The sequence below is a fragment of the Phodopus roborovskii genome, unplaced genomic scaffold (genome assembly GCF_943737965.1).
Source record: "Phodopus roborovskii unplaced genomic scaffold, PHOROB, whole genome shotgun sequence".
Classification (NCBI taxonomy): Eukaryota; Metazoa; Chordata; class Mammalia; order Rodentia; family Cricetidae; genus Phodopus; species Phodopus roborovskii.
Window position 1 is genome coordinate 20435287 of NW_026126459.1, and position 22475 is coordinate 20457761.

Consider the following 22475-nt stretch of genomic DNA (forward strand, 5'->3'; position numbering starts at 1 on the left):
TATCTTGCTTTCCTATTGGCCAACAGTGCTTTATTCATTAACCAGTATGAGAAACATATTTACAGAATGACATCTCCCATCAACAAGGTGTCCTGGGAATATCAGCAATGGTGTTCTAGTTGTGACCACCTGACATTTATGCAGATGTTGGGTCCTCACACTTGCACAGTAAGTATTTTACCCACTAAGCCATTTCCCCAGCCCCTCTGATTACTCTGTCTAGAGGTTCTATCAGCTTCTGAGAGGTGGTTGTGGAAGTCCTCAGTTATAATTGTGGAATTATTTATATCTTTTCATGTCTATCAATTTTTGCCTGAAGGGTCTTGAGTTCTCTTGTTAGAATGTGGTAGGACATGCTAGAATATGTTAGGATGGTCCTCTCTTTCTACTGAGGTGATCTTTTATCATTATGTACATGATAGAGGCAAAATGATACTCCTTGGCTCTTCGGTCATCTAATTAACACAGACATTCCTTTCTTTATCATTGATGTTTATAAGTGTATCCTTTCTTTAAAATCTTTCTTCTTACAAGTCACTGAATTTGAAGTAAATTTCTTACAAACAGCACATAGTTATTAAGTCGTGGATTTATGTGCTCTTCCAATCACTATTTATTGAACTATTTAGATCACACTTCCCAATAAAGTAGCTATTAATGTGTCAATGCCTAAGTCTGCTATTTTATTATTCATTCTTTTTTGTTTATTTTCTCCTTCTACTGTCTTGGATTCTAGTGAGTTATCTAAACTTAGTTTTGTAATTCTCTGAATTTATCTATTTATGTTGTTGAATATGTCTTTGCATTGTTGTTTTAAAGTAACGACTTTCTCTGTTTATGTGTATTTTTCAATAAGTTGATTTTATTACATATTACTGACATTTTGATACTTTTTTAAAATTTAAATTTGAAAAAGCTTGTTTTACATGTTAATCCCAGTTCTTGCACCCTCGTGTCCTCTCCTGTGTCCCCCCCCACCAATCCCCATCCCATCCCCTCTCTGCTCCCCAGAGAAGGTGAAGCCTTCCATGGGGAGTCTTCAAAGTCTGTCATATCATTTGGAGCAGGGCCTAGACCCTCCCCCATGAGTCTAGGCTGAGAGAGTATGTTCCCAAAGTTCATTAATATACTAGGAATAAATATTGAACCACTGCCAGAGGCCCCATAGACTGCCCACTCCTCCTAACTAACACCCACATTCAGGGGATCTGGGTCAGTCCTATGCTGGTTTTCTAGCTATCAGACTGGGGTCCACGAGCTCCTCCTGGTTCAGGTCATCAGTTTCTGTGTGTTTCTCCAGCCTGATCTTGACCCCTTTGCTCATCGTTCTTCCCTGTCTGCAACTGGATTCTAGGAGTTCAGGTCAGTGTTTAGCTATGGGTGTCTGCTTCTGCTTCAATCAGCTACTAACTATATGAAGGCTCTAGGATGGCATATAGGGTAGTTATCAATCTTATCAGGGAAGGTCATTTAAGGTAGCTTCTCAAGTATTTCTTAGATTGTTACTTGGGGTCATCCTTGTGGTCTCTGGACATTTCTCTAGTGCCAGATTTCTCTTAAAACCTATAATGGCTCCCTCTATTATAGTATCTCTTTTCTTGCTCTCCTCTATTCTTTTCCTACTCAATCTTCCTGCTCCCTCATGCCCACTTCTCCCCTCCTCTTCTCCCCTTCTTTTTCTCATAACTCTCTCTCCCCTTCCTCCATGCTCTCAATTTGCTAGGTATATCTTGTCCCTTTCCCCTTCTCTGGGGGACAATGTATGTCTCTCTTAAGGTCCTCCTTATATCCTAGCTTTTCTGGTGGTGTGGATTGTAGGCTGGTAATCCTTTGCTCTATGTCTAAAATCCATATATGATTGAGTATATACCGTGTTTGACTTTTTGTGACTGGGTTACCTCACTTAGGATGGTTTCTTCCAATTCTATCCATTTGCTCGTGAATTTCAAGATTCCATTGTTTTTTTCCACTGAGTAGTACTCCATTGTGTAAATGTATCACATTTTCTTGAACCATTCTTCAGTTGAGGGGCATCTAGGTTGCTTCCAGGTTCTTGCTATTACAAATAATGCTGCTATGAACACAGTTGAACAAATGTCCTTGATGTATGAATGTGTATCTTTTGGGTATATGCCTAAGAGTGGAATTGCTGGATCTTGTGGTAGACTGATTTCCCATTTTCCTGAGGAACCACCATATGGATTTCCAAAGTGGCTGTATAAGTTTGCACTCCCACCATTAGTGGAGGACTGTTCCCCTTTCTCCACATCCTCTCTAGCATAAACCATCTTTGGTGATTTTTTATTTTAGCCATTCTGACAGGAGTAAGATGGTATCTCAGAGTTGTTTTGATTTGCATTTCTCTGATGGCTAAGGATGTTGAGCACTTTCTTAAGTGTCTTTCAGCCATTTTAGATTCCTCTACTGAGAATTCTCTACTTAGTTCTGTACCCCACTTTTTGATTGGATTATCTGGTGTTTTGGTAATTAGCTTCTTGAGTTCTTTATACATTTTGGAAATCAGCCCTCTGTCAGATGTGGGGTTGGTGAAGATCTTTTCCCATTCTGTGGGCTGCATTTTGTCCTGTTGACTGTGTCCTTTGCCTTATAGAAGCATCTCAGTTTCAGGAGGTCCCATTTATTAATTGTTGATCTCAGTGTCTGTGCTACTGGAGTTATGTTCAGGAAATGGTCTCCTGTACCAATTTGTTCAAGGGTACCTCCTACTTTCTCTTCTAAGACGTTCAGTGTGACTGGATTTATGTTGAGGTCTTTAACCATTTGGACTTAAGTTTTATGCATGGTGATAGATATGGATCTATCTGCAGTCTTCTACATGCCAGCATCCATTATGCCAGCACCATTTGTTGAAGATGCTTTCTTTTTTCCATTGTAAAATTTTAGCTTCTTTGTCAAAAATCAGATGTTTGTAGGTGTGTGAGTTAATATCTGGATCTTCAATTTGATTCCATTGGTCTACCTATCTGTTTTTGTGCCAATACAAAGCTGTTTCCATTACTGTAGTTCTATAATAGAGCTTGAAGTCAGGGATGGCGATGCCTCCTGAAGTTTCTTTATTGTACAGGATTGTTTTGGCTATCCTGGGTCTTTTGTTTTTCCATGTGCAAATGAGGATTGTTCTTTCAGGGTCTGTGAAGAATTGTGCTGGGATTTTGATGGGGATTGTGTTAACTTTGTAGATTGCTTTTGGCAAGATTGCCACTTTTACTATGTTGATCCTACCTATCCAAGAACATGGGAGATATTTCCATTTTCTGGTATCTTCTTTAATTTCTTTCTTTAACGACACAAAGTTCTTGCTATATAGGTCTTTCACTTCTTTGGTTAGCATTACCCCAAGATATTTTATGTTCTTTGCGGCTATTGTAAAGTGTGATGTTTCTTTGATTTCTTTCTCAGCCCCTTTATCGTCTGTATATAGTAGGGCTACTGACTTTTTTGAGTTGATCTTGTATCCTGCTAGTTTGCTGAAGGTGTTTATCAGCTATAGGAGTTCCCTGGTAGAGTTTTTCAGGTCACTTATGTAAACTATCATATCATCTGCAAATAGCAAAACTTTGACTTCTTCCTTTCCAATTTGTATCCCCTTGATCTCCTTTTGTTTTCTTATTGCTCTAGCTAGAACTTCAAGTACAATTTTGAAGACATATGGAGAGAGTGGTCAGCTTCATCTCGTTCCTTATTTTAGAGGAATAACATTGAGTTTCTCTTCATTTAGTTTGTTGTTGGCTTTGATTTGCTGTATATTGCTTTTATTATGTTTAGGTATGTTCCTGTTATCCCTGATCTCTCCAAGACCTTTATCATGAAGGGGTGTTGGATTTTTTCAAAGGCCTTTTCTGCATCTAGTGAGATGATCATGTGGGGTTTGGGTTTTTTTTTTTTTTTTTTTTTTTTTTTTTTTTTAGTTTGTTTATATGGTGGATTACATTGATGGATTTTCATATGTTTAACCATCCCTGCATCCCTGGGATGAAGCCTACTTGGTCATGAAGGATGATTTCTCTGATGTGTTCTTGGATTTGATTTGCCAGTATTTTATTGAGTATTTTTGCATCAGTGTTCATAAAGGATATTGGTCTGTAGTTTTCTTTCTTAGTTGTGTCTTTGTGTGGCTTGGGTACCAAAGTAATTGTAGCCTTGTAAAAAGAATTTGGCAATGACCCTTCTGCTTCTATTGTGTGGAACACTTTAAGGAATATTAGCTGTTCTTTGAATTTCTGGTATAATTCTGCACTGAAGCCATCTGGCCATGGACTTTTTTTGGTTGGGAGACTTTTGATGACTGCTTCTATTTCATTAGAGGCTATAGGTCTATTTAAGTTGCTTATTTGTCCTTGATTTAATTTTGGTAAATGATATCTATCCAGAAAATTGTCCATTTCTGTTAAATTTTTGAATTTTGTGGAGTACAGGTTTACACAGTATGACCTGAAGATTCTCTGGATTTCCTCAGTGTCCATTGTTATGTCTCCCTTTTCATTTCTGATTTTGTTAATTTGCATGTTCTCTCTCTGTGTCTTTTGGTTAGTTTGGGTAAAGGTTTGTTTATCTTGTTGATTTTTCATGAAGAACCAACTCTGTTACATTTATTTCTTTGTATTGTTTTCCTCGTTTCTACTTTATTGATTTCATCCCTCAATTTGATTATTTCTTTGTGTCTACTCCTCCTGGGTGAGTTTCTTCTGTTTGTTCTAGAGCTTTCAGTTGTGCTGTTAATTCTCTGGTGTGACCATTCTCCAGTTTCTTCATATAGGCAGTTAGTGCTATGAACTTTCCTCTTAGCACTGTTTTCAACATGGCCCATAAATTTGGGTATGTTGTGTCTTCATTCTCATTGAATTCTGGGAAGTCTTTAATTTCTTTCTTTCTTCCCTGACCCAGGAATGGTGCAATTGCACATTGTTCAATTTCCATGAGTTTGTAGGGTTTCTGCAATTTGTGGTGTTGTTGAATTCTAACTTTAAAGCATGGTGGTCTGATAAGATACAGAGGCTATTCCAATTTTTTTTTTTTTTTTTGTACCTATTAAGGTTTGCTATATTGCCAAGCATGTGGTTGATTTTAAAGAAGGTTTCATGTGCTGCCGAGAAAAAGGTATACTCTTACATGTTTGGATGGAATGTTCTATAAATGTCTGTTAAACCCAATTGAGTCATAACTTCTGTTAGGTCCACCAGACAGAAACTTAACAAAGGAACTATCTAGGGTTGAGAGTGGGGTGTTGAAATCTCCCACTCTAAGTGTGTGAGGTTTTATGTACAATTTGAGTTTTAGTAATGTTTCTTTTACTAATGTGGGTACCTTTGTATTTAGGGCATAGATGTTCAAAACTGTGACTTCATCTTGATGGATTTCTCCTGTGATGAATAAGAAATGACATTCTTCATCTCTTTTGATTTTTGTTTAAAGTCTAATTGGGTAGATATTAGGATTGCTACACCCACTTGTTTCTTGGGCCCATTTGATTGGAAAATCTTTTCCCAACCTTTAACTCTGAGGCAACTTCTGTCTTTGGAGTTGAGGTTTGTTTCTTGTATGTAGCAGAAAGATGGATTCTGTCTTCGTATTCATTCTGTTAGCCTGTGTCTTTTTATAGGCAAGTTAAGACCATTAATATTGGAGGTTATTAATGACCATTGTTAATTCTTATTTGTTGTGGATTTGTTGTTGTTGTTGGTATTGTGTGTTGATCCCCCCCCCATTTTTCTTTTGGCTGTTGATAAAGTGGGATTATCTATTGCCTATGTTTTTATGGGTGTAGTTGACTTGCTTGGGTTGGAGTTTTCCTTCCAGAACTTTCTGTAGGGCTGGATTAGTGGACATGTATTGTTTAAATCTGGTTTCATGGAATATCTTGTTTTCGCCATCTATAATGACTGAAAGCTTTGCTAGGTATAGTAGTCTGGGCTGACATCTGTGGTCTCTTAGTGTTGGTAGAATATCTATCCAGGATCTTCTGCCCTTCAGAGTTTCCAAGGAGAAGTCAGGTGTAATTCTGATAGGTTTGCCTTTATATGTTACTTGGCCTTTTTCCTTTGCTGCTCTTAATATTCTTTCTTTACTTTGTATGTTTGGTGTTTTGATTGTTAATGTGTTGAGGGGACTTTTTTTTTTTTGTGGTCCACTCTATTTGGTGTTCTGTAAGTTTCTTGTACTTTCATTAAGTTGGGAAAGTTTTCATCTATGATTTTTGTTGAATATATTTTTTTCCCTTTGAGTTGGGTTTCTTCACTTTCTTCTATACCTATTATTCTTAGGTTTGGCTTTTTCACAGTATCCCATATTTCCTGGATATTTTGTGTCAGGGGTTTGTTGGAATTAGGATTTTCTTTGGTCAATGAATCTATTTTTCCTAGTGTATCTTCAATGCCTGAGATTCTCTCTTCCATCTCTTGTATTCGGTTGTTTAGCATACAGATGTAAGCATCTTGATTGTTTGCCTAGCTTTTCTATTCTATTTTTGTATTTTGTCATATAGCAGCACAGCCTTATTATACTTTAGGGGATTTATCCTTTGTCTTTACCTTCGTTCTTCCTACTCTTCCAGACACTAAATTCACTCGAATTCATTGATTATCTTCCTTTGTCTCCACCTGCCATTAGTACATTCAACAAGTTTTACTTTCTGCTCCTGTGTTTTTTCAGTGCTACATTTTACATTTGTTTGGTTCTTAAGACTCACTTTCCTTGTTGGAATTTGTTTTTCAAAAAGAATTTGTAATTCACTATTGAATGTTTAGGATGGGCATCTTCAAAGCCCTTGCCATTTGATTTATTGTAATGTTAGCATTAGTTGTCTTTTTTTTTTTTTTTTCATTCAAGTTGTAGTTTTATTGGCTTTAGGTGTGATAGGTGATTTTCACTTACAGTCTGGACATTCTGTTTTTTGGCCTATCTTTTAACAGTAGTACTAATTACAGTTTATTTGTAAGAATCTTTGTTATATTTGTTTTGCTTGGTTTTCACGATTCTCTTCTGCCTACTGATTCTTGCCAATGATGCTTGGGACATAGAAATGTTTCCCCAAGCCAGGTTGTGGGTGTCTCTGCTGGTGAAGGGTGTCTACAGCTTGGAAAGAATACAGAGATTTTGCTATCTGGGATCTCAGTGTGACGGGATCCCACAGCAAATAGACCCCAGATACCTCAGTGTCTCTGAGTAGATCTAAGTGTCTTGAGCAGGCACTAAGTCTCTGAGAAGTTTGTAGTAACTGAGGCTTAGTCCCAGAGGCTTAGTGGAAGAAGCTCCAGCCTAGAGGAGCTAATTTCTCTGGTTGCTTGTGGGAGAATAGAGACATCTTCTCACACTAGGCTACAATGTGTAGTGATATATTGTTTATACTCTAACAGATAAAGCATGCCCTAAAGATTAGAGGGCAGGGCTAGCCACTAGTTAACCATAGAGGTCTGGAGGTCTGTACAGACAGACAGGAAGGGAGATGGGAAGTTATGAAGGCAGGGTATGGCTGTGGCTTGCTCCTTCTCTCTCTGATCTTTCAGTATTTTCCCCTATAACTAAGTTCAGGCTTTATTATTAAGACCTATTAGAACTTGTGCTACAGCAATGTTCTTTAGATTTGGAATTTTAAAAAAATCTACTGAAAAGAGGACTTTTAGAATTTGAGACAAAGGTTTTAATTTAAAACTCCTATGTATATGTAAAAGGAAAATATGTAACATTTTATAACAAAATATAATGTATAACATTGTTCACATGAAAATATAAATAACATTGGTTAAAGTATTCTTATTTTCATATGTAAAATAGAACTCTCTTATGGGTCAGTGTCTAATTTCTGCTTAAAAATCATAGATGTTTATATTTTCCACAGAATTATCTTTCTGCCATAAGTGTGTCTTGATGCAGAAGTATTTAGTGAAAAGGCCACTGCTCTCCCTGGGATCTTCTCCCTGGGATGTCCCTTCATGCTGCTACTATCTCTTCTAATATCAGACTGACATTTGGAGAACTCTAAGGATGTAGGCGAGCACCTCAAGTGCCTCTGAGCTCTAAGTTGTGCAAGAATCATATATATCAATATATGCCACTATATTAGTCATCCTACATTCCTTCCTCTGATTTTCTTTTAGTGAAAATTTTTAAAAATGATTATTCCAGTGTAAAGAAACAGACCAGAGAAATATGTATCTGCAAGACTCTTAACCAAGATCACTGTTCTCAGTGGCCCACAACAGGCCTATAATTTCTTTATTTATTCCATTCCATTCTCCAGCCAGTAGCTAGGTAAATATGTATCTTTCACCTCCGTTTATATCCTTCAAAGCCATCTGCAGTGTCTGGAGTAACCGTATACACATCAGGCACACAAGTAAACATAAGTATGGTCTGTGGTATAGGCTGGGAGATGTATGTGGGGTGGTGGTAGGAAGAATGACTCCTCCCACCCCCAAAGTTCATGTCTTAACCCTTGCAGTTTAGGCAAGGGAACTTCACAATGTGAGATATTTATGAAGGGATAGTATATTTATTATGTGATGGACTCCATGCAGCTACAAAAATCCTTAAAGGGAATACAGGGGAGTTGGGGGGATAGCTGAACTGGAAGAGCATGTGTTGTGAACTTTGAAGATGAAAGAAGAGGTAAGGAGTCAAGGAATAGGTGGCTTCTAGAAGTTGGAAAAGGCAAGAGAATAGATTAGATCCAACCCTAGAACTTCGAGAGGCTGAGCCACCGGTCCTTGATTTTAGGACTGCTGACTTCCACAACCATAAAATGTTATTGCTATCCCCTGAATCTCTTGAGATCATGTCTTACTGTGTAGCCCAGGTTGGCCTCACATCAACAATTCTGCTTCTCAGTGAGTGATGACAGACAGGCACACAACCCCACACCTGGCTTTAAATTTTCTGGGTTCACGCCACTAAATGTGTGCTAATTTGTCTCAACAGCAATAGTATGTATATATATGTGAGATGAAGGCACTGACATGTGTCTTCATGGGATAAAGGACTTACACTTCTGCATCTGCACACTGAACATGCATGAGTTTATTTGGGTGATATTTGGACTTTTTCAGTTTCACTTCATGCACAAATAACCCACAGCCTTCTTTATTGAGAAGGAAAATCACAGCCAGGTCATTTGAAAAGTTCATTTATTATATACCAATATACAGTCTCTATAATAAAAAAAAATCTTCCCATTACATTGAACCACCTTATAAATGATATAAGAAAATAAAATTTGTATCTGTTTACAAATGGGTTAAATTTGCCAGAACAAGGTACTCTGCAAATCTGCCCTGCAGCTTGTGCAAACCCTAACCCTGAAAATGGCCACGCGAAAGAACGGTGCGATGTGTCGTCTTTGGCACTGTTCTATTGCTATTGACTATTTGTATAATTACAAATGTGGATACTTTCAAGTTAGTCATTCAATGTAAAATACTCAAATATGTACAGATTTTACAGTTTTCCAATAGTTTTGGATTAATCTTTTATATTTACATTGAAATATGTTCAGACTAAACATATTTAGTATTTGCAACATCCCTTTTCCACTTTCTATCTTGGTGTATTTGTTGGGTGAATGAAAATGGAAAGGCATCTTAAAGATGCTGTTGGTGATTTTTTTTTCTTGCAAATCATAATAACTAAAAAGTTATGATAATTTCTAGTAATGCTCAATTTCTATCACAAGGCATACCATAATGATACATAAAACCAATATATACTTTTAGGCACACCTCAGAAAAACTGTTGTAGTATGACAATATGGTCATTATCTGCATGATACATTATTTCATACTTATTATCTGCATGATACATTATTTCATACTTAGTTATACTGAAATGTAGAGTACACAACAAATAATTGAAAAAAAAAAATAGTAGTGAATGCTGAACATTCTAGGCAGTGAGTAGCAGCTGAACTTCATCCCATGTAAGTATCTATGAATGTGAACAGGAATGGTACACTGTGTTTCATTGTCATGTTTGTGAGTTATTTCTAACCACTTGACATTAATGACAGATGGATGTCAGCAAATTCCCATGCGAGCTAAAAGTAGCAGAGTCCATTCTAGACATGCTAAACTCAAAGGTCGGTGCTAGTATTGAAAATTATTTACAAATGGGGAGCCCCTCTTTTTGCTACCTTCCTATAGATGATTACAGTGTTGTAAACAGTGAAGAGCATATCTGAACTATGTACAACTTTGGGTTTAATTTTTAGATGTCTCCAGTGGACAGATACATACATACACATGGATTTTTGAGCCCACCAGCTTAATTCCGTGTCCCAACCTGATAATATAAATGTTTTGACTGTGAAGGAAGAAAACTACATATGTATAAAATGAAAATCCAATGTACCATATGTCAACATTCTGGCAACTACAGAATGAAATTATATACACAAATATATAGCACAATCACAGTTTCTTACACTGAAGGTTTAATCAAATAAAATTGTGCCAAACAATACTGGGTAGTGTCTCCACATGAATTATGGTCTTCTGAAAATTATCCATGAGAATGGAAGACAAGAGGGGAAAGCCTTGTTCAAAGACAAACGTGTGACAAAAATGCCAGGAACAACATGGAAAAACAGGCGCTGTCTCATTAGGCAGTTTAGCTAAAAGCATTATTCTGTTGTTGTTTCTTGATAATTAAATACCATACCACCCCTGTTTAGTGAGATGTTTTAGCATTTACCATAAAAAAAATTGACACTAATTCAGTGTAATAAGCAAGTTGAGCAGACTACACTTTTAGTATTGAAATGAAGTACTCTAGACTAGTATCTGTCATTCATGTATCTTACAGGAATAATTCCCATGATACATGCCTGCCTCAGTCAGTAGACCCTTAGTGTTGCTGCAGGATGGGAGATGGCCATAAGTGACAATGGCTTTACCACTGGAGCATTTTTGCTTGATGTTCTGAGAACACACTGGTTTGTTAATCTGGGGTGGTGAAGTGTAGAGAGTAAACAACAGGGGCACTATATATTTTCTGCTGACCAAGACATGCAGCCAATGAGATTCTGCTTGCACAACTGCAAAACACGCCTGGTTTGAAATGTGCGCCACAGATTTTTAATGCATCATTCACCATTCCCGACCAAACCCATAATTTTCTCTTCCACAGGTGTCAGGCAATGGAACTAGGAATTGTCTCTGGAATCTTCTCGTTATTTCCTATGAAGGCCATCCCAATCAAGGAAGATAAAAGTCCTCTGAAGCATAATTTCAGCCATTTCCAATGGAAAGCTTTCCCTCAGGTTAGTGGTGCTTGGGATTTGGAGGGTTGTAAATCCAGTCGATTATAATGAGCGCCATGCTTCCCATCATGAAGATGATTCCAGTCACAAGGAAGACCAATGCCTGTGATTCAGAAGGAGCACATTAGGGAACAGAGACTGGGAACCACACAGTTTGCTTGAGGACATTGTCACGGGGTGGTAATGCACCTTGTATATTCTTACTGACAAATGTCAGGTCAACTTAGGACTGTTGTTTGGAAAGGAGTGAAAGCATAGTGAAAACACATAGCGTCAGGGTCAAGAAGAGAGTAATAGTTGGTTGATTTGGTACATGAAAATACGGAGACTACCAAAAATTAGTGGTGTAGGAAATACTCATAACCTCTTGGGTGGAAAGAGTCAGACACAGTGGAAGTAGCATGCATGATACAACTGATAAATCCATGAATAAAGGGAAAAAAAGCCTCGTGTATGCTGAATATTTCTGAAGAAAGACAAAAGTTTAAGTAGGAATATTGAGAACATCTGTAATTCAAAATCTTAACTGGAAGAGTCCTTAAATATTCCACACAGATCAGTCTTCTAATTTTCCCATTGGAGAGCAGCAGATAAAAACTGTCATTAGCAGGGGCCTAAGAGACGATTTTGCCCACTTTATATCTGGCCAAGATGAGTACTTTCCCCAGGACACACTGCTATAGACACCCAAGCAAGAGGGAGTACACAGAGTCCAAATTTGGGGGAAAGATGACAGGAGGGGCTTGTGCTATCAAGCTGTCCTTCCATTCCTGGGCACCCCAAGAGGTGAGAGACTTCAAGACTTGGATTAGAAGCATTCTTTCCGAGCCTTAGCAGAAGACCCTTTTAGCTGCTCACCAGTACTTAATTATAGGTAAGAGATCTTTTGCGATGTATGTCTCTTTAGTGTTTGTTATGGGAAGGAAATGTACATGCTATACTTTAATAAGATGATATTTTATACCATAAAAGATTAATTGAAAAATGATCAATTCGACTTTTTATAGAACATACAGGGTTTGATAGAAGGGAAACAAAAGCCTACTTTGCCCTTGTGAATCTAGAAAAACGGGACTAAATTGCACCATTGCCCACACTGGGAGGGAGCCCATTACCTTCCTCTAATGTCACATCATATCCAGTCTGGCACCAAGGGAAATACAGTAAGGCAGCACTTGCCACATAGAACTCAACAGAACATTTCAGAATATTTAGATATTTGCTACTTGAAATACAAGAATCCTCTGAGAGTCAGAAATCCTGTCCTCTCCAATTGTTGTCTGCCCATTTTCAGCCTGTGGGTCTTGCTTGTTTCATTTTTCTAAACCATGTGTGCCTTCTGACTCCCTCTAAGTTGCTGAGCTACTTACAGTAGGGGACATTCATTACAAGTCTTACTCACCCCAACCTTTTGGGGTGACCTAAGAGGTTCCTTCTTGACAAGTTTGAGATAAAAGGCTGCTGGAAGGATGAAAATCAGCATGGTGGCAGATGAAGCCCCTGAGGAAAGAGATGCAGGGCAGTTAATGTTTCACATAGCTGGTTGCCTCAGAAAAGCGGGTATCTGCAAGCACATGCTTCAGGACAAACAAATAGAATGCTATTTTGTTTTTCTCAGCACTACAAGAACATTTAAGTCATTCATCTTGCTTACATATTTCTAGAATGTTTCTCTCTAAAGAATATTAAAATATGCCTCATGTTTTAGCCATGTTAAATGTAACTATAATAAACAGTATAAGGCCAAACAATAAAAGTTGACAAAGACTTAGATAACCTCACACTCAGACAGCTGAACATAACACTCAAGCTTCCTGTCCACACCTGATTCTATTAAAAAGTCATTCTACTCAGGTGGTGTGGTGCACACCTTTAATCCTAACACCCTGGAGGCAGATCTCTGTGAGTTCGAGACCAGCCTCGTCTACAGAGTGAGTTCCAGGACGGCCAGTGTTACACAGAGAAACCCTGTCTCAAAACAAAACAAACAAACAAACAAACAAAAAAAAAAACAAGCAAAACATCCATTCAGCCCTGAAAATCTAGTAAACCCTTTGCATGGATGGAGAACTTCAACACACCAGCAGACCATGTGGTTAAAGGAAATGAGATGTTTGGGGCCTCTATGCCTCTATAAATACATCTTCAACACCCCAGCTGGCACTCACAGACTTATGGTAACCAATCCTTACTCTCCCCTTGAAGACAGAGCTACCACCCATGTCCAATCCTGTGTCCACCAAAAGGTATGTGATTTGATTTCTCTAAGACTGTTCCTCACCTGTTGAAAGAGCACTTGCTATACCTGAATGCCAGCATCAGGTGAGAGGCAGAGAACACAGCAAGAGCAGTCACTGAACCCAAGCAGGGGCTCATGGGATTCTTATTAGCCTGAGAAGGACAAGGAAGGATCCCTGCCCACACAGCACTGCTTTCATATCTGCCATTTGACACCTCAAATGTGACACCTCAAATGTGAGACCATAAGTGAATGGATACAGAAGAAGTCTTTCTGAATCTTACCTATGAATCCAAAGATGTATTTGATGGTGGGTACAAGGATGACCAGGACATTGTTGAGTGCAATGATCACGGCAGCGATCAGGAAGTGCTTTACCCAGCTGAAGGGTCTTTTGGGAAACAGCAGCGTGATCACTGAGGTCCGAATCTGCAACAAGGATGTTCAAAGGTATGAGCATTTAACTTTTTGTTTTTTGTTTCTTGAGACACGGTTTCTCTGTGTAGGTCTGGCTGTTCTGGAACTCATTCTGTAGACCAGGCTGGTCTTGAGCTCCCTGAGATCCACATGCCTCTGCTTCTCAAGTGTTGAGATTAAAGGCAAGTACTACCACCGCCAGGGTCTTTTTAATCTTTGTTATAAGTATTCTAAAGTGTTTTGTTTTAACTGCCCCCCGAAAAAAAACTTTTGATGTTTATTCTCACATTTCATTGTGTTGAAACACACAGAGTAGCATTTACCATCTTAAGTGCTTTAAGTTTGCACAGTTCAGTGGAATTAAGTCTATGTGTGTTGCTCTGTCAACTTCACTCTGATTTGTGATGTCTGAGAATGAGATCTTTCCTTGGTTGCATATCATGCATCCACTTTCTTGGATCTTAAAATATTTGTTCAAAAATAATCTTGGGCAGAAAGATGAAATGACAGCCCCATACAGGTTGGAGGCAGGGAAGCCCTTGTTGATGGCTAACCATGTCTTGTTCTCATTTGACCAGCCTAGGCTTTGAACACAGACACTGAGATAACTTAACAGACTGTAAGGCAATTTCTGCAAACACATCTTTCTCTTAATTTCCCATCTCATTCAACGTTTCCCACTGGTATTAAAAAAAGAAGTGATACTTTTTGCACTTCCTCCTTCCCCACTCCCCATCCCTAATTAATAGATTACAGATCCACAAAAGGCAAACAGTGCAAATCAATAACCCCAACATTCCTCAGAGATCCTGCATGGCCATTTACACGTAGCAGGCATACAATGAATGCTGAATTAAACTGACAGCAGGAATGTTCCCACTCCCTTCGGGGTCTCGACAGATTCCAGCAGCTGAAAAAGTGCACCAGCCAAGGCTCAAGAGAGCTCAAGTAACCATGGTGTCAGACAAAGAGGTCACCATGAGAGAGGGACAGCGAGCATTTGGGTTTGGATGGCCCAACACAGAAACATGCTCACTTTTGGAATTTCTTATGAGGACACTCTTTGGACTTAGTAAGATTACTCTAATGGCCTTTCAGTGAGTAAGCCCTTCAGTTAATTTGGGGCTTCCCATGGTCAGAAGTGATGGGGTCAATTTTCACTTAAAAATTTCAGTCTTTGGAACTCATTGCAGAAACAGCAAATGTGAGCTCCAGTTTGAAACATGTACAGACAACCTGAAAAAAAAAAAAAAAAAAAAAAAAACAAGCAAATTGCCTGCAGTTTCTCCTGTGGCATTCCTTTCATACCATTCGTGGGAAATGAAAGCCATCTGTGTAGGTCTAGAATGGCAAACTGCACAGTCCCACAAATGGTTTAAGAGTGACTTTGTGAAAGATTTTAAAAAATTGGATTAGTGAAAAATATGAAGCTTGCTGTGAAATGCACTTCAAGGAAGGCAAGCAGGCTGATGCCACTTTCCCAGGAACTGGGACATTATGACCTGTGATGAATGCCTGTCCCATATTGTACACAGAGGCAGGCATTCGTGGACTTGCAGTAAGTTTTCTACAGTGGTGTGTGTTGCTCAAGGTTATGATTGACTGGGAAACTTACAAAAAAGCAAGCTGAATACAGATACATGTTCCATGAAGGTGCCATGCTTACATGCTTTGCTGTAGTTATGAAAGCAGCACTCAGGTTAAAACAAATAAAAAGCTAAGTCAAGGGCAACCCTGTATGTTCAGGGCCTCTGAGACACACAGTTTCCTAAGGTCATATGGCAGATGAAGATACGGCCTACCGAAAGAGAGGACAGACAATGTGCAGGAATAAATGCAGGTGGTTGGAGTGAATGCAAAAGTTTTGTTCTCATGGTGAGTGTGCTGAAGAAAATCCCTCACAGGACTGAAGGAACATGGAGTGTCAATACCCCCCACCCCTAGAAGAGGACAACAATGCCAAGGAGGCAGGCTGATAGTGCCCTTGGAAGAAAACGGGTTACTCAGTGTTACACCTCTCGAGACTGCATCCCAAAAAGGCCAGGGCAGCTGTTTACCCATGCCAGGACAAGCGGCAACTCAGCCTTATTACCTACAAAGCTCCAGTGCTCTTCCACTTATCTGTGTGCCCTTTATCTACTGATTTAGGAAGTTCCCAGCACCAGCGAGGGCTCCTGATGCAGAATATAATATTAGGAAGTTTCCATGGGAAGAATGTGAAGTATTCCTACAGTATATGCAAGCTTCAGAACAGAGGACCTGTGGAAACTACATGTAAAAGGGATGATTTTTCTGTCAGAAGATAAAATAGCAGGGGCTGGAAAGTCCTGCTGTTGGGGAATTCATTCTGCCAATAGCTTTGGGGTACCAGCCTTAGGGTATGGCTTTTTGTCTGCAGATGTGACCTTTTAAAAGGAGAGAAACAGAGGTAACACTCTCTATTAGGTTGAGAGCACCAGGTCAGGTGGTGTGCAGCATCATGTGGTTGGTTCCCATCTCCCTTGGGCAGAAGGACTTTCCAACTGGTTATACTTTATTCTGTATCCATGAGTCTGTTTTCCCCATAGCATCCTTTAATAAATTGTGTGTGTGTGTGTGTGTGTGTGTGTGTGTGTGTGTGTGTGTACACATTATAGTGGTTCTCATAAATACTACAGGTAGAGAATGAGTGTGTTCACTTAGGAGAAATCATAAAGGTTACTTGCTTTTCTTTCTGTCCTTGGTGGTGACACATGAACCTTGTTGTGTAAAGGGAAAGCACACTTGCAAATGTCACTATCCATCCTCTGGAAGGAGGTACATCCTATAGTGGACCACCTACTGTATACCTAAGGAGATTAATGGTAATGGAGAGCTAGCCTCGATTCACTTCATTTCTGCATCTGTCCGACAGACATCACGCTAGTACTAAGGAAAAAACCAACCTAAGGAGATGACAGAGAGGATAAGAGAAAACTGAGCATGCAACTCTTATCCTCTCATCTAAGAAAGAGCCAGGTTATCAAGTCCTGCAAGAAGAAGAATGCAAAATAAAACTGCTAGATTTGAACCCAGACTAGGTTTGCTTGTATGTGAGAATATTACGGCATATAAAGAAGTTTCTTGGCAGTCAAGTGTCTTTCTTTCTTCTTTTAAAAATTTATTTACTTATATATACAGTGTTCTGCCTGCATGTTTGTCTGTGGGCCAGAAGAGGGCACCAGATCTCATTACAGATGGTTGTGAGCCACCATTTGACTACAGGGAACTGAACCCAGGTCTTCTGGAAGAGCAACCAGTACCCTTAACCTCTGAGCCATCTCTCCAGTCCTCAAGTGTTTGTGAATGCAAAGAAAGCTGTTGGGGAGAACCATGTCCTCCAGGAGATTCATGCCCTGCCCTTGATCCACTGAAGTCCCTTGCCCTGTGTTACAAGAAGTGAATAAAAATACTACCTACACTATCTACACTTAGTCAAAATCACATCAGAATTCGGCAGTTTAGAACATGACTGGCCACTTCCTTGTCCCCATCACATTCGTCCCCATTTGATTGCCCACATCCTTACTTTCGTGAATAAACTTGAAAAGGTAGTTTATACATTTCAGGAAAGTCATGATTCACTCAACACTGCTGCTCATCCTCTCTGCCAGCCACTATTCTTCTGTAACTGTGGCAGTGAAAGGTCATGCATGCCATGCACAGGAAATGGTAGACAGTGGTTATTTTCCTGGACGTTGGTTCTTATAGCCCATCTTGATCCTGATGGATCAGATTCAGTCCAGGGCAATTGCTCTTACACAGGACGAGGATTTCTAAGAGAGGTTTTGATTGTCAATGGTGAGACATAATATTTGTTGAAGCTAGTTTTTACTTCCCATTCTAGCAGAGAGCCTTGCATTAGCTCAACAGTTACCTACTAGCCATGTGACTGCCACCACCACATCCTTTAACCTCTCGAGACTATGGTTTAAAAACACCTTATCAAGGTTGGGAGTATACCACAGTAAAAGATTGTAACAGATTCCTTGCATAAAATAATTAAACAACAATGCAAGTGTTTCTGATATGCCAAAAGCCACAAGGACTCCAGTTTTTCCCAGAGTAACTAGAAATTTCATCCTATAGAACATTCTGCTCAAGCCTGTGCTCATTTTAGGCTAAAGGTCCTTGTATAGCATTCAGAATGCTCTTGGATATGTTAGAGGCCAGGCGTTATTTAAGAGGGAAGTATTAGCTACAACAGCAATGAGGATTTGATTTCATGCACTCATGAAAAAGGAATGTGACAAAATATGTTCAGCACACAAGCCGTACTTAAAGTGACCACACCACATTATTTAAGTTGCTCTCTCATGCTAAGTCTTGTGTGGAACATTTTGTCCACAGCAAAGATGTGGATGGATAAACTGAGTATTTGCAAAAGGGACAGAGTTGGCAAGTGGGAGAGCACCTGTATTTGTTCATAGGTGGTGTTTTAATTTGTAGCCCAGTCCTCACCCCCAGCCCAGTGCTGTGAGTCCATAACAAACTGAGACCCTGCTAGTGTCAAGGAGCAGGTATCTCAAATTCCAGAAGGTATGTGCCAGTTTTGGTGGAAGGGATCAAACACGGTGGGTAGCACACACCTTTAATCTCAGCACTTGGGAGGCAGAGGCAACAGGATCTCTGAGTTTGAGGCCAGCCTGCTCAACTGAGCTAGTTCCAGGACAGCCAAGGGTATTACACAGAGAAATCCTGTCTTGAAAAACCAAACAAAAAACCTCAAACTCCAAACCAAACAATAAACCTCCTCCTCCTTTCTGGTATGTCATTTACTTAATGAGTGTCCTTCCCATGAGCCATTAAAACATCAGATTCAATAACCTGACCTCATACAATAGACTGCGAACAAGCTGAAGCACTTTCAAACCTGCAAGATGCAAGTTTTCAGAGGCAGAAGAACTGCTTGTAATTTTATTAGTCTATAGTTTTTATTTGAATTTAAAAAATAAAGTTCTCACACTATCTAACATCACTTGCTGAGTCTATATTAAGTGGTCAATTTTAAGTGGCTCAAATTCTATGAGAAAATAATAATTGTCTGGGACACACAACTGCAAACACAGATACACAAATTTACACTGAATCAGAACAATGTACTAATTCTTTAGAACTTGATGTTACTTACTGGGAAGAGGACAATGGGCACAGTTAGTGTCACTGCCACTAGGACTGCCACGCGTACCATGAGCAGAGGGGTATCAAATGTGTAGACTTTGCTGTAAGCATGGAGTAACTCATCTTCAACTTCCCCTGCAAGATGAAGAGTTGGGTTGATAAGTCGGCACCGGCTACTCACAGAAACGTGTGATGATGGAGGAGGAAACTGGACAATGGAAGAGACCCAGGTCTGGGGATTCAGACAGTCCTGAAGCTTGCAAAGCTAGAGCATGAAGGATGCTAACCTTTTTGACATGATTTGTATCATAATAAATCTATGGCTGCTACAAAGAGCATCCCAAACCAGGATGATGTGCTTCCATTAAAAGGAAGGATAAGCCTAAGCCCTACCAGCTTGTCATGCCTTCTGCGCCATCTCCATCCTCTGACCTGTCAGTCCAGCTAACTGTGAAGAAGCTTTTTTGCACCCAATGTGGGAACTCCAGGACTGATGAGCTCTAACTCTGTGTGTATACATGTGTGCATTCACTTGTGTGGTCACATGTCGGGGGCAGAGGTTGATGTTGAAACATTTTCCTCAATCACTTCTTTGACTTCCTTTTTGAGACAGGGTCTCACTGAACCTGGATCTTGCCATTTTGGCTAGACTGGCCAGCCAGCAAGACCCTGGGATATATCTCTTTGGTCACTAGCTTCGGGGTTACCAACACATGCCTCCATAGCCAGCTTTTCATGTTGGCGATACAAACTCAGGTCCTCTTGGGGTTTTGAAAGGTTGTCTTAACAAAATTCACTAGAAAAGCATGGAAGGATACAAGCACGTTCTTAGTGGATCTCCCAGTCATTTTATTCTAAGATTTATCTGATGCCTTCTTTGAAGACAGCCATTCTCAATGCCAGACACAAGTGCACATAGAAGCATATGAAGTCATATGTAGCCTGGTTTCCCCGCTATTTTTCTCAAGATGTGACAAGGGGTACAAATACACTCAGTAGGACTGATGTTGATTTTCACAAACCTGTAACCGGTGAGAAGCTAATGCCAAATTGAGAGCAAGTGCTTGGTTAACAGTCAAATATCAGTCAAATGGAAAAGACACCTAAGCAAATGATGACCTCCTCCTGAGTCATTTCCTCCCCAATTTGTCATGCATTCAGTTTAATTTGCCATGCACTCAGTTTAATTTGCCAAATCAGAAAAAAAAAAAAAAAAAAGGTTGGAGGTTCCAGGAGAACTATTTTTACTTACAACATTGCAGTCAAGTTTTGAAATTCCATGTGTATGTATTCTATGCACATTTCTTTTTCTATTTTAAAATAACTAAAATGTTACTAAAATGTTTTCCAAAGTGTTCTATGTCTTGCAACAAACACTAACAACTCAAAAAAGTTGAAGGTGTTATTAAAAATATCTATTTGTATTGACACCTTGTCTAGTGTGAAAATATGGTAACACAGTTATGTCTGATTGCAATAATTTCTCTGTTGGGCTACACTTTCTGGTATGAGTAAATAATGCTAACTTACCCCTTTGTTAGCATTATTTGTACAGTTAAGATGCTGGATGGAATGTGAATGTTGCAATGCCACTTACACACACACACACACACACACACACACACACACACACACACACACACACACAATTTAGAATAGTTCCAGATTGAAGGGAATTCTTCTGAATCTTTTTTCTTCGGAATTATTACTCTAACGGAACTGAATGAAATAAAGCAGGCATTTTACTTGATGCTCTAAGATGCCAGCTTTAACTGACTTGTAAAGAAGTAGCAGGGTCAAACTTGAGGACTATGGGGTTTTGTCAATTGTTTGGCAGCCACTTTTCCGTGGAAAGAATTTCTCTGTATATATTTGGATTCATTCTCATTGTTTCTAGCCTGAGCTGCACTGGGAAACTAGGCAAACATCACTTATGTGTGAAGGAAATTAACTTATTTGAGGGATGTATGATGCGTGTGCGTGAAGGTGAACATACATGTGCGTGCACATGCACATGCAGAGGTTGATGTTGGGGATCTTCCTCAGTTGCTTTCTACCTTAGTTTTTGAGGCAGGGTCTTTCATAGATCACAGATTTTGTTAGCTTATGAGTCTCTGGCATTTTCCTGTCTCCAGTGCTGGGGTTGCAATAAAATACTACCATGCCTGGATTTGTATATGGGCATCGGGGAATCCAAACTTGGGTTCTCACACTTGGATGTCAAGTACTTTACCTACTGAGTCATCATCCTAGCTGCAATTTGAGAGGTTAAAAAAAATATCACACATGACTTCACCAATTGCTGGAATCTATAGACAAGTGAATCCACAGCTGGTTTCCATTGGAAAGTGGCAAGGCTAAATAGAGCATCACGCTACTCACAGAAGGAATGAAAAAGAATTTTATGTATCCAGGTGAATTACCAGATTAAGCACAAAGATAATGCCTGGGACAGTGTGACCTACCATAGAAAGTTAGGTAGCCAAAAAGAGCAGCAAGCAGATACATGACAAGCATTCCTGTGATGGAAATATTGGACACTGTCTGCATCTTTCTTCGGGACCGACTGGAAAGAAAAAGAACACCAAACTTCATTTTAAAACCCTTGTTAAGTATAACAAAATAAAAATTATGAAACCAGACTTTAGACATAAAGCTTACAACTTACTTAAATTTGTCGCAAGAGCTAAGGAAGACTTATTTTTTCATTTCTCTTAAACAATATTCTTTTAATTTACTAGTCCCTTTAATGTCAAGTAAGCTTATCCACAGAAAATTAATGTAATTAATTAACTTGATTGCACTAAATGGCCAGGATCAAACTGGTCCCTATGACAAAGCTTTTCCATTTCACACTGAGATGAGTTCAATAAAGAAAACAAGCTAGGGAATCAGCAAAACCCCACTACCAAGAGATCAGACTACACAGAAGTTTCTAGAAACAAGTATAGATTGCACTCACTCAATCTTAAGGCTTATGGAGTTCATATTGTATGTGATTCACAAAGTAAGTCTAAGATCCCCCAATAGCTTCCAGAACTGTATGAGGTAAATCAGAATTTAAAGGAGAAGGTATCACCACTGTTCAGGTTTAAAAAGTTAAGAATCATTGTCCAACACAGCAGCTGTTAGAATGGGTTCAGACCAAATGAGATGCCAAACAACCTCAAAGGAGATGATTACTAATGAATCACAGATCCCTGCACTGGTTGGAACTAGCCAGTGTCCCCATTGCACACACAAGGCCATCTGTTCCAGTGAACACCTTTAAGGCAAGGAACTAACCACTAGTAGCATCAGTTGCTTAGCAAGGCTGCCCTAAACTTTAAGTTTTGGTTATCATGAGTATTGTGATTTTCAGTTTCAACAAAATTCACATTCAAATCCATACACCTGCCAAAAATCAATACA

The 22475-nt window shown here is 39.3% G+C and overlaps 1 protein-coding gene across 1 annotated transcript in view; it reads right to left on the reverse strand.

The window, feature by feature from the left end:
* Positions 1-9123: 9123 nt before the first annotated feature.
* The window catches only part of Slc38a4 (solute carrier family 38 member 4), a 36606-nt gene continuing 23254 nt past the window's right edge, over positions 9124-22475 (reverse strand). Inside the window, exons 12-16 of the mRNA XM_051189749.1 lie at positions 21530-21630; positions 19075-19199; positions 13793-13937; positions 12672-12769; positions 9124-11372 (exon numbers count right to left, since the gene is read on the reverse strand). Coding sequence (XP_051045706.1) covers positions 11271-11372; positions 12672-12769; positions 13793-13937; positions 19075-19199; positions 21530-21630 — 571 coding nt within the window. The 3' untranslated portion in view covers positions 9124-11270. The remainder of the gene's footprint in view (positions 11373-12671; positions 12770-13792; positions 13938-19074; positions 19200-21529; positions 21631-22475) is intronic.